A 15,386-nucleotide genomic window follows, 5' to 3' on the forward strand; every position below is an offset into this window, starting at 1 on the left:
GAGAGATATAGTTTATCAGTAGTTTCTTAGTATCAAGATTATCTACTGATACTACTGATAAAAAATTTTTAAAAGTTTCATACCAGTGATGCCAAGGCTCTGCTGCTTGAGGTGCTGTGGGTTCGATGTCAAACTTATCTGGCCGTAATATCCTATCCCTTTCGAAATTCTTACAACTTCACAGTTTTGATTCAGTGTATTAAATTGTTATGAACATAATGATAACAGAGTCGAAAACCATGTCCACTTAGTCTGGCTTTAATACACTGAATGACTACACAGCACACATTTCGTGAACACATTCTTACTGTCGAGTTACAAGCACATGTAAACATAAGAACGACAACCGATACAGCATATAATTTTCATAACAGTCTGTCTGGAATTCAACTTCTGGTACGGTACTGAATGTAGAGGACGAAGAAATAGTAGACCAAATTCTGGATTGTCGCGTTCTGCATGAAGGGCGATCAGACAAGGATTTGATAGAGAGAGAAAACTGGTTCGTGTGCGGCATTTGGTCTGTCATTGTACGGGGGCAAGGCGACCTTAAAACTCACTGCCCGCTTCCTTCCACGTGCTCTAAGGGAGTAATCTCAGCATGGTTTGTTTCTAATGGGGTTTCTGATTGGATTCTAAATGAGTCACCAAAAGTCATCGGAACTCATTGTATTATTAATCGACGAATATCCGTAAAGAAGTCACAAGAATTACAAGAAGCAATGAAAACGTCACTAAAGGGATCAAATAGCACATGCTCGATAAGTAGGGTCTACCCAACTCTAATGGGTACCTGACATTAGTTGGGAAAAGTTGAGGCGGTTGGTCGTTGTGCTGGCCACATGACACCCTCGTTAACTGTAGGCCACAGAAACAGATGCCCTACAGACCACAAGGTCTGAAAGGGGAACTTTACTTTACATATTGTTTTGTGATTAAACATAAAACCTTGGTTATACATAACAGATATTCACATTCGGATTACATTTTTATACCATTAGCGAAAATACCTACTTATGCTGATGGATGAAGATAACTTTACTGTTAGGGGTCGCCGCATTGTTGTGAATAGTAAAAAGGGGTGGCCATGCTAAAAAGGTTGAGAACCGCTGCTCTACATGGATACAAAAAGAAATGTAAAACCTCAAGTTGGTAGGCCTATAAATGTTAAAAAAAAAGTTATTTAAATTTAATTATTCATTATTTATTTTTCAAATGTCAGAGTAAAGCCAAGAACTAATTATACCTATAACCACTATTTCAAAATGACTTTATTCATCTTCGGGATTCACATAGAAAATTAACTAATAAGTGGTACCGGTACTAAGCGAATAAAATTAGGAATTTGACTCAACTTAATACACAGACTCAGTTGCGACATGCAAATTTTTCTGCACCTGCCGTTGTCAGCTATGAGTCTATTTAAGTTAGGACTTTGACTCAACTTATTGTTACACAGACTCAGTTGCGACATGCACATTTTTCTGCATCTGCCATTGTCAGCTATGGGTCTATTTAAGACACAGAGGACTGTGTAGCGGTAATAGGGGCTCGTTAGCCTTGGTTGGCTACCCATCTAGGAGAAGGAAAACTCTGAATCCAAACCTCCGCTGCCTTGCGACTATACCCAAACGCGGGAAAGGCTTCGGGAGACAACCCTAGGAAAAACCAGCAACTGGTGACCCTTAAGCAGATTGTGGCACACCGTGCTACAGCCTGGCAGAGCCTGCGGCGCTACTGATCCCAAACTGTATCGGATATTCCGTTCCTTTGGTCACATCAGCTGCACGGAGAGGGGGGAACTGCTGTGTGGGCGACATCGTTCCGACCATAAACAATGCCCAGGCTTTCATCTCACTGCGAGATGAACCATAGTCGTTCTACGACTGAAGGAGGCCAACAAAATGATAACATTTGAGATTTGAGTGTGGTGCGACATAATATACAAATGGGTTCAAATATCAATAAAAAGGTTATATTTTATTGATATTCAACTAATTTTGTTCACAAACTATGATTTCTCCATAAAAATAGGACCGCCCCCCTCAAAGGGTTTATGTGGTAAGGGCAGTAGATATATTCACCCTCCCTCCACCCCATCCAATCGGCCAACAGGGGAACGACATAATATAAAGATCGGTTAAAATATCCATAAAAAGTTGTAATCGTATACATATTTAATTGACTCTTAACAAGCTGTGATTTCTACAAATAAATTGGACTGACCCTCCACTCGAAAGTTTATGGTGGGGGGGGGGGCGGCATTGATGTCATCGCCCCCACCCCCTTCACCCCACCAAATCCGCCATCATATTATAATCTAAAAATATGTTGAAATATAAATAATTAGTATATATTATTAACATAAGTAATAAATTCGTAAACCAATTTTGTGATTTCTTTTCTAAAATGTGTCCGTCTTCCCCTTCGGGGGAAGGGGGCGATCGCCCCTACCGCCCCCTTCTCTCTGGATCCGCCAGTGGTGTGTCTATATGGTGACGTTGTGAACAATGCAACATAGGTGGCATAATTGTCGTCTGCGGTCATAGTTAGGGGAGACGACTACAGAAAATAAGACTGAATGGCTGTGTTATTGTATTAGGTTACATTTCGTTAAGAAATATTATTACTAGATCTAGATCTAGTGAAGTCTGTTATATTTAGTATTGTTCACAAAAAAAAGTTATTCAAGTTATTTGAAGTTAAGATATATAGGCCTATTAAGCCTACGAAGGTTTAGTTGTCTACCAGCAGTTTGCTTCTACAAGACAACGACCGGTTACACTTACAACACTCATCAGGATCACGTGGATAGTTTACCACTAGATTCACTAGATAGATATACTGTATAGGAAACATGGGGGGATCGGAATTTAGTGAATGACTTTTTGCTTTGATCTTGTTTATTTTAGGTAAGATTTTAATACTAAACCATCAATTGCCCCAGCACAACCAATGGGGTTTTGAGTTTAAAACCCCTTACCAGGGGGTTTTGAGTTTAAAAACCCCTACCAGGGGTTTTGAGTTTTAAACCCCCTACTTGGGGTTTTTGCAGTTAACCCCCCCCCCCTCTTCTATAAAACAAAACAAAACAAAAATGCAAACGAAAATCCCCTAATTCCAAGAGCACAGTTAAGGGAGATTTTGATTTTAAAACCCCCTCCAAAATTTACGATAAACCCCCTCTTCAATATAAAAAAAAGTTAATTACGCACTCAAAATGTTATGAGCGTAGCTAAATGGGTTTTGACTTTGTTTTTAGTTTAAACCCCACTTCAGCGGGGTTTGAAGGTAAAAAATACCTCTTTAATAATAAAAACAAAGCAAATTATACACTCAAAATGTTTTGAGTGTAGTCAAAGGGGTTTTGAGTTTAAACTCCCCTCCAGTGGAGTTTGAAGCTAAAAAGTACCTCTTCAATATAAATAAAAGTAAATTACTCACACTTAAATCTATGAACGCAGCCAAAGGGGTTTTGAGTTTAAACCCCCCGCCAGGGGGGTTTGAGGCTAAAAAATACATCTTCAGTGTAAGAAAAAAAAGCAAATTACGCACTGAAAATGCTATGAGCGTTGCCAAAAGGGGTTATGAATTTAAACCCCCATTCAGAGGGGTTTAATGCTAAAAATACCTCTTCAATATAAAAAAAAAAGCAAATTACACACTAAAATTATTTGAGCGTAGCCAATCCAATCGGGGGGTTTGAGTTTAAACCCCTCTTCTACAGATGGCGTTTGTTTAAAGTTTAAAACCCCTCCAGATGGTTTTGAGTTTAAGATCCCCCTACAGAGCATTTTGAGGTGGAAAACCCCCAACAGATGATTTTGACGATAAAACTTCTCTTTTCGATATAAAATCTAAAGCAAACTACAGTCACTTAATTCCAAGAGCGTATTCAAGAGTGGTTACACATTTTTACCAGTGGCAGGGCTCCCTTAATAAACTGCAGTGAATAGTCATCTGCCGAAATTGAAAAACACTAAATGTGGCTCAACAAAGATGGCTAAGACAGATTTTAGGAGTCAGTTATAGAGATCGGGTTTAAACAAGGAAATCCTATGCCGAACTGGGAGTCGACCCTTTAGTAAGATTGTGAGAGAGCGACGCATGACAGGGGGTTAACTAGGGATTTGGGGGCTCGGGGGGATTGACCTCTTTGGGGGCCCCTTGCATTTTGACATTCGACATATGACATGGGATAATGTACGCAAAAATATATAAGCCCCAAATCAAATTGGTTCAGTATATCAGTAAACTTAACAAAAAGTAATCAAGACTCTTTTAATGAATAACACCGTTGTTTATTAGTTAAATAATGCACAAGTGACAAATCTAAATTGATATCGCTTCACGTCGTGCATTCTGTGCAGCAAAGACATCTATAACATTAACTACATCGATACTTTCTAGTATTTGTGACTTCACTGACATTAAAGCCATGATAAGCCTTTCTTGTGTCATTGTGCTCCTGAGATAGCTTTTGATGAACTTGAGCTTTGAGAATGATCTCTCACATGACGTAATAAAAGTGGCCTGAGTTAACAGTATTCGGAGGAGGTTGCAAAATTTGGGCACACGTAATTACCATCTGAAGCCTGTTTCCTCAATATGTCTATTGGTAATTGTATAACTGGTTTGTTGATGAAAAGTGCTCGTGCATCAATGACATCATTGAAAAAGCGATTTGCCATTTATTTCATCATACAAACAGGAAAAGTAGCACAGTTAGTCATAAGTGGGTCTTCATCTAACAGGTGTCTTGGTTCAAGAAGAAACCTAAAGGTATCCATTTTCTTTCCAGCCTTTGAAATGTGCCCTTCATCTCCATATGAAATCTGTCCAGCACTTCTGTCGCAACACGTTTGAATTGCAGTTCTTTTGACAGTCCTACATTAGAACTCAACTTCCCATCAAGTCTTTTCTTTCTTCTGGTTGTTTTGATTACAGGGAATCCATAGTATTCACTATCTTCTTTTGCTTTTTCGATGGATTTGGGTATTTGTCATTTTTTCATCATTTTGCAGAAAGCATGAAAGGGTACTAATTTCTTTAGCAGCTTCCCGTATATGCAGTCCAGAATTTTGTAGTTTCTTCTGAACTATATTAATTTGGCGCAAGAGCTTTGACCAGAATTCAAGATAGGCAAAAAATTCTTAATTTTCCACTGCATGAAGAAGATTCAATGCTAATATTATATGGTATTACGTCATTGTTGGTTGTTTATGTTTTGTGCGCAAGCAAAAGGATTCAGAGCATACAAAAGTGGGAAAGATCCATATCTCGTTATGCTCGAGTATAGAAATACTCCGATAAGTGGACTGCCGTATTCACCATCACTACTGCTGACGAGTAGAAGACTCAGGGAATCATTCCAACTGATCCCAAACTATTGAAATCATCGGTAGCTGAAAATGCAGAGACATTACTCAACGAACGACAGATGAAAAGCAAAGTGAAATACAATGCAAAAGCAAGACTACCTAAAGATTATTCTGCCGGAGAGTTCGTCTAGGTCAAACATGGCAGAAAGCAGTTGTCATAAAAAACGGAAAAACATACAGAAGAAATCAACGCTTTTTGAATAAGAGTTTCGATGAAGACATCTCTGGGTACTATGATACCGATGGAGACAATGAACTGCAAACTGTTGGAACAAACGAAACAGACAGTTATAGACCAAGGTCTAGAGAACTTGTTGTGCCAGTCAAGACAACCAGAAGTGGACGAATTGTTAAAGTTCCTAGTAGACAGGGCCGGCCTTAGGCCACTGCAGTCTATGCGGTCGCAGTGGGCCCCGCGCTTTCATAGGAACCGCGCTAATTCTAAGTGTACATTATTAAATTAAACCATTATAATGGATATAAAATAACAGGGTTTTCGCGACCTCCTGATTTTCCAGGGCCTCCAGGAAATCTCATTAAAGGCAAAATATACGATAAAGTCCTGAACTTTTTTGAATTTATTCAAATCTCCTGAAGAATAGACGAAATCGACATTTTGGGGTGCCTATAAATAAAAAGTGGCATTGCGAGCTTTCATTTGATAAACATTTATTGCAAAGACGAAAGTAGGCCTATTTTCTAATTAAAAAAAATAATTTTGACATTATGCTCATCCCTACCCAGACTAGGCCCCACGCAATCCGTTTCGCATAGGGCCCCGCAAATGCTAGGGCCTGCCCTGCTAGTAGATATCACTCTTAAGAACTTTAAAAGGATGGGTGTGATAATAACTTCAAAAGGAAGGATGTACTAATATTATATGATATTACGTCATTGTTTGTTGTTTATTTTTTGTGCGAAAGCAAAAGGATTAGATGGAAATAAAAATAGAGTTTCCATTGGATTGAGGAAAGATGAATAGAGGGGTAATAACTCGAGTGTGAAGTTAAATTCTGAAATTATAGACGCCAAACCCGAATAATGGACTATTCTAGCATTATTAAGAATAACTTTTGAATCTGTTATACTTGATTCTGTAAATTTTGCTTGAAGGTTAATTAGTGTAGCCATAAAATACTCGCCATTTAGATCTATTATTAGTAAAGGTAACAAGATACCTGGAATTCGCTGTATATCATGCAGTTTTATTCGTAGCAACAAAGTTTAAAATGTAAAACTAACTTAAAAAAAATACTTTGATCTCTGTGGGAAAAAATATTTTTAAAATGTCAACAAAGTCAACGTACTGATAGACCTAGATTTAGGTTTAGTCTTTGTGATAAATTTAATCCATAAATGTTGAAAAAAAAAAAAAACCCGTTGACACTATTTGTCAATCAAATATATTAATTTATGTATTTACAAATAAATTTCGGACACCCATTTGGCCCCCCCCCCTAGGTGGGGGCCCGGGGGGATTTTAAAATTCTCCCCCCCTCCCCGCCCCTTAGTTACGCCACTGACGCATGAAGTTTGCGGGCCATGTTCTCCGACAAAATGAATTACGCATAAGAAGAGTTGCAATGATATCCTAGTACAACTTGACGCCACTCATTCATTGAGGTCCTCATGGCAGGTGGGAAGAGGCTTCAGACATTACCAGTGACAGATTTTTATGGAAACAGCTTGAGGTCAAATGCTCCGAATGGCGCGGTAGGGTCTAAGTCAGTAAGAATAGCACATTAGGTTTTTGAAAGAAAACTTTTTAATAGCAGGAAAATGCACTGTAGATACCTCAGAATATGCATTTTGTTGGCTTTCAATACCAGAAATAGTGCTTGGCGGCGGGTCTTCGCCCCGCGCTAGCGCTCCCCAGACCCCATTGCTAGTAATGGCAGGGAATTTACAATTTTATGGAAACAGCTTGACGGCAAATGCGCCAAACGGCGCGGGAGGGTCTAAGTCAGTAAGAATAGTACATTAGGTTTTTGAAATTAAACTTTTTAATAGCAGGAAAATACAATGTAGATACCTCAGTATATGCATTTTGTTGGCTTTCAATATCAGAAATAGTGCTTGGCTTCGCCCCGCGCTGGGGGAACCCCTAGCGCTCCCCAAGACCCCCTTGCTAGTATTGGCGGGGAATCTACAAATTTTCCACTAACTACAGGAAGAACCTATTCTAGGGCACAATAAACGTCTTCCGAAAGAATGAAGGGTCAGAATGCAATAAAGATTATGTACACACACACACACACACACATAAATACATATAAAAAAAAATTCGCGGGGGGGAGTCGGGGGGGAGGAGAAAAAATCCCCCCCCCCCCCGAAAAAAAATCCTGGCTACGCCCATGATAGGAAACATAATAGAGTTAGTTGACATAACAAGCAAATCAAAACATACAACCTAGATCCATAACACTTAAAGAGTCTACATCCTTGACACAGGCGTGTGATTTTATAATGGCTTTCAGTTGCGAAGAAAACGAAGGTAGATCTAATAGGAGCTAGAATCCAGAGCAGATCTAGACATAGACTAAGCTGATCAATCTAGGGTTAGTCTATAGTAAACAAAGTAAAGTCATTACCTAAAATGTAAACCAACTTTTTTTTGACAGTAGACTTGATCTAAACTGCCATAACGCGTAGGCCCAATAGTATATAGATGTCTAGATCTAGAGTAGTGATTCCCAAAGCGGTCAAAAGGACTATAGACCCCCAGGGGTCTACGAAGATTACTAAGGGGTCTATGAAAGTGAAAAAATAAATTTGGGGCATTGGCGCCCGCAGGATTTTTGGCATTGGGGTTCAAGTTGCCACCTATGTCTCAAAGTCGTAGCCTCAACATTTTTATTACAGAGAATATTAAAGAAAAGAAATGGTGCGCCCCCCCCCCCAATTCTATACGACATTAAGTTCACAGTAAATACTTGGTTCATGAAATAAAAAACAACATGAACAACCATAAAAAAAACAACTATTTACTGTACACATTGGTAAGTTTACTCGTGCATCCCGACGACGGTCGATCAAACTAAAAACTCAAACGCTGCCAAAACTGTCAATAACTTTACTACTGAATTGTTTCTCGTCACGATGGACAAGCTGGCGATGAACGCTTATCTTGCAGTTCTGATATTGTTCTGTACGTTGCAATTCTTGCATCGTTTTAGGGAGTAAACAAAACAAGTTGAACTGAGCATTAGTATTGCTTGAAAAGCGAGACGTTAATGAGGAAACAAACGAATCAAGAGACTGAATGTAAAGTCTTGTTCTGGGATAATCCCAAAATCCAAACATGTGGGTTTTGCTTGTTGTGTCTATCGACTGCAAATTTTCGCCAGCAGTCTCGCTCTCCTCAAGATGCCACCCCTGCCGTGTTCCTTAGAATGGTCAAGTTGGTTTTTGATTAGGTCATTAATGTGACTGCTGATGTTTTGTTAAGTGACACTTATGCTAAATAGACAGACTGCAATATCACGGAATCTGGTTCTAGGACAGATGAATAATTGACGACAATTAAAAGACTAATCAGAAACATGATAAGCATGCACTGATTGCACATAATCAGTTTGTCTGTTTTCACTTACAGCCGCTATTTTAAAATACACCAAACAGTCAAAGATCTTAGTTGTGACTTAAAACGCGAGAGAATTAGTATTTCTCAGTCTATCGTGTCTCACACAAACGAGGTAAATTTAGCACCAACGCTAAACCAACAGCATTACGGATATCTGGAACGTCATTTAGGCCATTGATAACAAGGTTAAGTCTGTGAGACACACGATGGTCTAAGGCTGCTTTTGGATATTTTTCACGTATCATTGCCTCAACACAGTTCGTAGCCTTGGCCGAATAATTTGTCCGTGTAAAATGCAGATAATATATTTGCTGACAATGACGTTAGACATAGGCAGTGTGTCTCTTTTTACAACAGTGACAAAACCAATGAATTCTTCTCGAGTATGATCGCCATCATAAAATCCAACGCTCAAACACATCTATTCAGTGCGTGACATATTTGCGTTTTCATTACCGAAATACCAAGAAAACGCAGTTAACTCATGCTGCTGCTGCTAGTATTTTGGTTTCTTGCTGCTGTCAGTGCTACGTCGATACAAATCAACGTTTTGACTCGGACGATGGCATGTGAACTACTTTCTCATATCTCTTCTATCATAAACTAGTGGACGTGTTTAACCTGCTTTTTTATCGAGCGCTAACACTGACCGCAAGTCGAAAATAGATTTACCAAGACGAATTCTTTCTTCACTCCCCTGTCTAAAGAAACTTTAACATTTACCAAGACGACTGCTTCACTCCGCTGTCTAAAGAAACTTTAACATTTACCAAGACGACTGCTTTCTTCACTCCCCTGTCTAAAGAAACTTTAACATTTATATTTACCAAGACGAATGCTTTCTTCACTCCCCTGTCTAAAGAAACTTTAACATTTACCAAGACGACTGCTTTCTTCACTCCCCTGTCTAAAGAAACTTTAACATTTATATTTACCAAGACGACTGCTTTCTTCACTCCCCTGTCTAAAGAAACTTTAACATTTATATTTACCAAGACGACTGCTTTCTTCACTCCCCTGTCTAAAGAAACTTTAACATTTATATTTACCAAGACGACTGCTTTCTTCACTCCCCTGTCTAAAGAAACTTTAACATTTATATTTACCAAGACGAATGCTTTCTTCACTCCCCTGTCTAAAGAAACTTTAACATTTACCAAGACGACTGCTTTCTTCACTCCCCTGTCTAAAGAAACTTTAACATTTACCAAGACGACTGCTTTCTTCACTCCCCTGTCTAAAGAAACTTTAACATTTACCAAGACGACTGCTTTCTTCACTCCCCTGTCTAAAGAAACTTTAACATTTACCAAGACGACTGCTTTCTTCACTCCCCTGTCTAAAGAAACTTTAACATTTACCAAGACGACTGCTTTCTTCACTCCGCTGTCTAAAGAAACTTTAACATTTACCAAGACGACTGCTTTCTTCACTCCCCTGTCTAAAGAAACTTTAACATTTACCAAGACGACTGCTTTCTTCACTCCCCTGTCTAAAGAAACTTTAACATTTACCAAGACGACTGCTTTCTTCACTCCGCTGTCTAAAGAAACTTTAACATTTACCAAGACGACTGCTTTCTTCACTCCCCTGTCTAAAGAAACTTTAACATTTACCAAGACGACTGCTTTCTTCACTCCCCTGTCTAAAGAAACTTTAACATTTATCAAATCGAAGAACAGCTGGTTAGAATTTTTCCTCCAATACAAAAAAAAATGAAAACAAATCGTCACGACTGACGTGCTATAGAATATTGAATTGAGAGCCTATAATAAAGCGCACATGGTCGGACATGAACTACAGATTAGCCTATTCTAGTTGATTACACTAATAGCTTCTCCTTATTAACTTCATTTCAGTGGAAGCACTACATAAAAACTAGTATACATTTTTCAACATCGCAGAATCAAATTTTGTAAGCTCTTCCATGTGTAACTTTGATTTAGTTGGCCATTTTGAAGTTCAATTTAGTGTTATTGTTTAGTGTGCGCTATATTGTACTGTATTATGTCAATCAGCCGAAACTTTCAATTTCATATGTCCAGTAAATTTACATACATGTATGTAGTTCTAACACTATTTGCAGTCTTGGCGTTAGTGACAGCACTATGGCTGCAGACCACAAGAATTAGCCATTTGTCGTGTGAACCATTTTTGTCCGATTGTCGTGAACAAATAGTCGTTGAACAATTTCATGAACCATTTGTGTCATGTGAACCATTAGTCGTGGAACCCGCGTAGCCTAAACCCTAATGCTCACATTCATTGAGACGTGTACACCACATGACCCATGCACTTCTATATCACTAGTCTATTGGTTACCACCAGGTCATGACAAGAGCGAACAACGACTCCCTTTTAATCTCTCATATCAGTTCAAACCCACTTGAGGGAAAAAAAGGTGTGATAATGAGTTTCTTAAATCAGCATTTTGTTTGTTTGGTTGTTGTTTTTTTACTGCCAGCATTGCCGTGACCTTTTAAGTGTATATTAAAGTCACATTTGTTACGTGATTGGCACAACCATGGCCGTAGACGGGGGAGGGTTCAGTTTTTTTTGCTTTAATTATGTTTGTTGTAGGGGAAATTTTATATTAAACCATTACTTGCCCCCAGCGCAGCCGAGGGGGATTTTGAGGTTAAAACTCCCCTCTTAAAAAAAATAAAGCAAACGACAGTCATCAAATTTCATCAGCGTAGCCAAAGGGGTTTTGAGTTTAAAATATCCCTCCCGAGTTTTGTGACGTTAAAAGCTCCACTCTTCAATATAAAACCAAAGTGAACAACAGTCACCAAATTCTATGAGCGTAGTCAAGAGGGGTTTTGAGTTTACCCCCCCCCCCTTTTTTTTTTCCAATAGTTTTTTTTTTACCTTAAAAACCCTCTATTCAATATAAAACTAAAGCATACAACAGTCACCTAATTCCATGAGTGTATCCAAGAGGAGTTATGAGTCTCACCCCACACTCCAGAGGGTTTTAAGTTTAAAACCCCTCCTGAAGGTTTTTCAGGTTTACCCCTACAATCCAAGAGGAGTTAACTTACATACCCATTTTTAATCTACAATCTAACCCAGTGATTCCCAAAGTGGTCTATATAGACCCCCAGGGGTCTACGAAGACCTCCAGGGGGTCTACGAAAGTGAAAAAATGAAATGGGGGTCTATGAGATGTCCACGGGGGTCTATGGTAATAGATTTCATTTAAGAAGGTCGTTACTTAATTTTCACATTCCATTAATGTAATTATTTCATACACTAATCTATGATTTGTACCTTCGTTAATCCTTTAAATATTTATCCTGCTATTCAAACGAAAAATTGTTGTATTCAATTCCAATACTTATTTAAATAGCTTAATTTTGTCTACATGTAACTAATGTTTAGAAAAAAATAAATGTAAACTGTACAGCGTTGATTATTTAAAATTGGGATTCATTCCTTCCTTTTCAAGCCATTGGTTGCCTAAGTGACTTTTTATGACGATATGAAACCAGTTACGCTGTAGGATCATCTGAGGCAATGCCAACCTGACAAAAATAAAGATTTGAAAAACTTTAAAACACTCAAAGATAAAGTTCAGAATAGAGCTACAAAATCTCTGACATTATATAAAGAAGATGATGGTTTGTGAGCGTCTTACAAGATTTCTTTACTTAAAGCCAAATACGGAAAGCAGCAAAGGTCAAACATTAAATTTACCAGCCGTCTTACACAAACCTACATCTGTTATTATTAAAAGAATTTCTTAAAGCAACAATACAGTTCAAAGTCGCTTCGGTGGCATGAGTTATAAAATTAAAAGCATCTTATGTAAATCTTTGCGACCGACATAAATACAGTTCGGCCTGACAAAGTGTAGCGCTGTGTGCTACAAACTGTCTAATGGTCGCCGTCTCCTTATATATTTCCTTAGGGTTGACCCACGAGACCTTTCCCATGTTTGGATATGTTTAGGCTCCAGTTACTCGCCTTCGCCCTTTCTCCTGTTAATGAAAACAGTTCCGCAGATATTTGAGCCACACGTGAAAGATCACGAGATATACAAGAAACTGCTCTTTGCGAAACCTTTTACAATGATACTTAAGGCATATTAATTAATTAATTAATATTTAATGTTGGAAAGACTACTTCATTGAACAACAAATTCTTACATGAAACATAATATCCGTAGTTGTGTAGTTTTAATTTTTTTTTTCACTCTTCAACTCATTACAGTTAGAAATTTGTTTTAAAAAATGTTGATGAATTTGCAAAAATTTGCAAGTTGAGCAAGGGGTCTACCGAAAACCAGAAAACATGGCAGGGGGTCTACGAGACAAAAAAGTTTGGGAACCACTGATCTAACCTAACTTTTTCGTATTGCCTGATTTTTTTTTCTTTTTGGCGACCTCTATGGTATCTTGTATAGGTTATATGTTGGCCAAGGAAAATTGTCATAGTTTGTGCCCGTAACCCTTGAGAGACAAATAAGTCACGTCCCAAACTATCTCAGCCTTCGCCTTTTCAGTCCTCGAATTCTCTTAGATCAGCGTTTCTCAAACTGGGGTACGCTACGAGCTGAAAAAGTCTTTGTTTTCCAAGAACGATAAAATGGTCCTGTCAACGTCGTAGTTTTACATCCATATTGGAGTACTAATCAAGCAAAAAGCGAAATTATTACCAATGTTTAAAAATTAAATTAGTAAGTAAAGTGGTTTCGTTTCCAATTAAAACCTTTCATATTGTTTTTGCTAGAGGCATCAACAAGAAGATCAATTTTAAAAAACTCTTTTGAAGATAATTGATCCATTAGTCGTAATTAATTCATTTTGTTTTTTATAGAGACAGTACAATCTAATGGGATATAAGCATTGTGTAGAGAATTAGGTCGTTGGAAAAAAATGTGAAACTAACAAAGGATAGCCATAAAAACTTCTATTTTATAAGTACTTGTATAGCTCAATGGCTAGCGTGTAAGCTCTTAATCTTGGACCATGGCGCTCTCAGTATGATATAAGCATAAAAGTTTTAAAACAATAAAAATAAACACCAATAGGCAGATGGCTAACCCGTGACAGAAATCGTGCAGTCGCGCCCCGACAAAAAAAAGCGATCTCTCGACACACCACAACTTTAATTTAACAAACATAAACTTCAACACATCTCTTTTTTTTAATGTTTTTCTTGTTTTGTGTTATTGTTTTTTTTTGTCTCCCTTTTTTTTACCGGCACTAGTTTAAATCTTGGTTGGCAACACTGTCATGGTTTAAAAGTGTCCGCTGGTAGCGTGCTCGTAATATAATACTATAATGCATCTACGGACTTATGGAAGTGCGTAAACTCAGGACCTTACCCTCCACAAACTCAAAAATATAGCTAACATTTTTTAGATTAGAAAATGTATTTTTTTTTCAAAGAAGGAAATGGAATTAAATTTATAAGTAGGCCCCTACTCTATTTCATTATTCTAAAATATGGCAATATATGGCGTACTTTTAGATAAAAGTATTCATATTAATTTGTGGATTTTTATTAAAGCTTAAGAAAAAGGGTAGGGGCCTTCACTTAGTTAAATCCGGCCCTGACTGCTCCCTGACACACACAATATTTCACACAGACACACTCACATTTAATTTTGTGCATTTTTTTTTTTACACTGGCGTGACAGCATGTGTTCATTTATAGAGATCTAGCACACTAAGGACACAGTGCCCGCAGGAAGAAAAAATATGTCTAAACCTAGGTATCCTGCATTAGTTAAAGTAACTGCGTGCAGCGCGGATGTAGTGTGTCGGTGTTTTAAAGCATTAAGTTTCTGGTGATTTGACTCTTATGTGTCCTAAACTAATAGCTTAAAACCATTAAATAAGTCACCAGTTTTTAATGATAAATACGTCTCACTATAATAAATACAGTTTGAGGTTTAGGCCTAATATTCTTAAGGACTTGTTAGTAGTGATAGGTATAACCCCGGTTAATTGTTCGTCACAAAAAGGTAAATGTTTCAAATACATACATACGTAGTCTAAATATATACATGTTATTGTTGTTTTGTAAGAGATAGGCTTATGCCTTAGTAGTTCTAAATATAAAAAAATATGCCTGTTGCATGAATCTGTTACATATCCCATTTGCACTTCAGACCATTGCTATAAATTAGGTAATAGATTCATAGATCTATATATTTTGTCTGAGATAAACTTTAATTTATATGCTTAGCTTAAGGCTCGCACGATGTCATTATTATTAGGCCTATTTGGCGGTGAGTTATTGAATTCAACGAGCAAGCCAGCATGATAAAGTAACGCCCAATATAATCTAGTAGGTCAACTACAGGTAGGACTAGGGATTTATTCTCTTTATAATATCACTGTAGCTGAAGTAGGGCCTATTAGATCCTAGATCTTTTTTTTCCGGGGGATATCAGCATTTTTTAGCAGACC

The 15,386-nt window shown here is 37.8% G+C and overlaps 1 protein-coding gene across 7 annotated transcripts in view; it reads left to right on the top strand.

Moving 5' to 3' along the window:
- Nucleotides 1–15,386, top strand: part of LOC106069981 (natural resistance-associated macrophage protein 2-like) — a 71,743-nt gene that overhangs the window by 14,176 nt on the left and 42,181 nt on the right. Inside the window, exon 1 of one of the 7 annotated variants that reach the window (XM_056036463.1) lies at nucleotides 14,628–14,938. The exons of 5 other annotated variants lie outside the window; for them this stretch is intronic. In XM_056036463.1, the coding sequence (XP_055892438.1) occupies nucleotides 14,827–14,938 (112 nt within the window). In that variant the 5' untranslated portion in view covers nucleotides 14,628–14,826. Of the gene's footprint in view, nucleotides 1–14,627; nucleotides 14,939–15,386 lie in introns of those variants that run through there. One more of the 7 variants, XM_013229766.2, reaches the window with a different exon arrangement.

This window comes from Biomphalaria glabrata, chromosome 1, assembly GCF_947242115.1.
Source record: "Biomphalaria glabrata chromosome 1, xgBioGlab47.1, whole genome shotgun sequence".
In the NCBI taxonomy this organism is placed as follows: domain Eukaryota; kingdom Metazoa; phylum Mollusca; class Gastropoda; family Planorbidae; genus Biomphalaria; species Biomphalaria glabrata.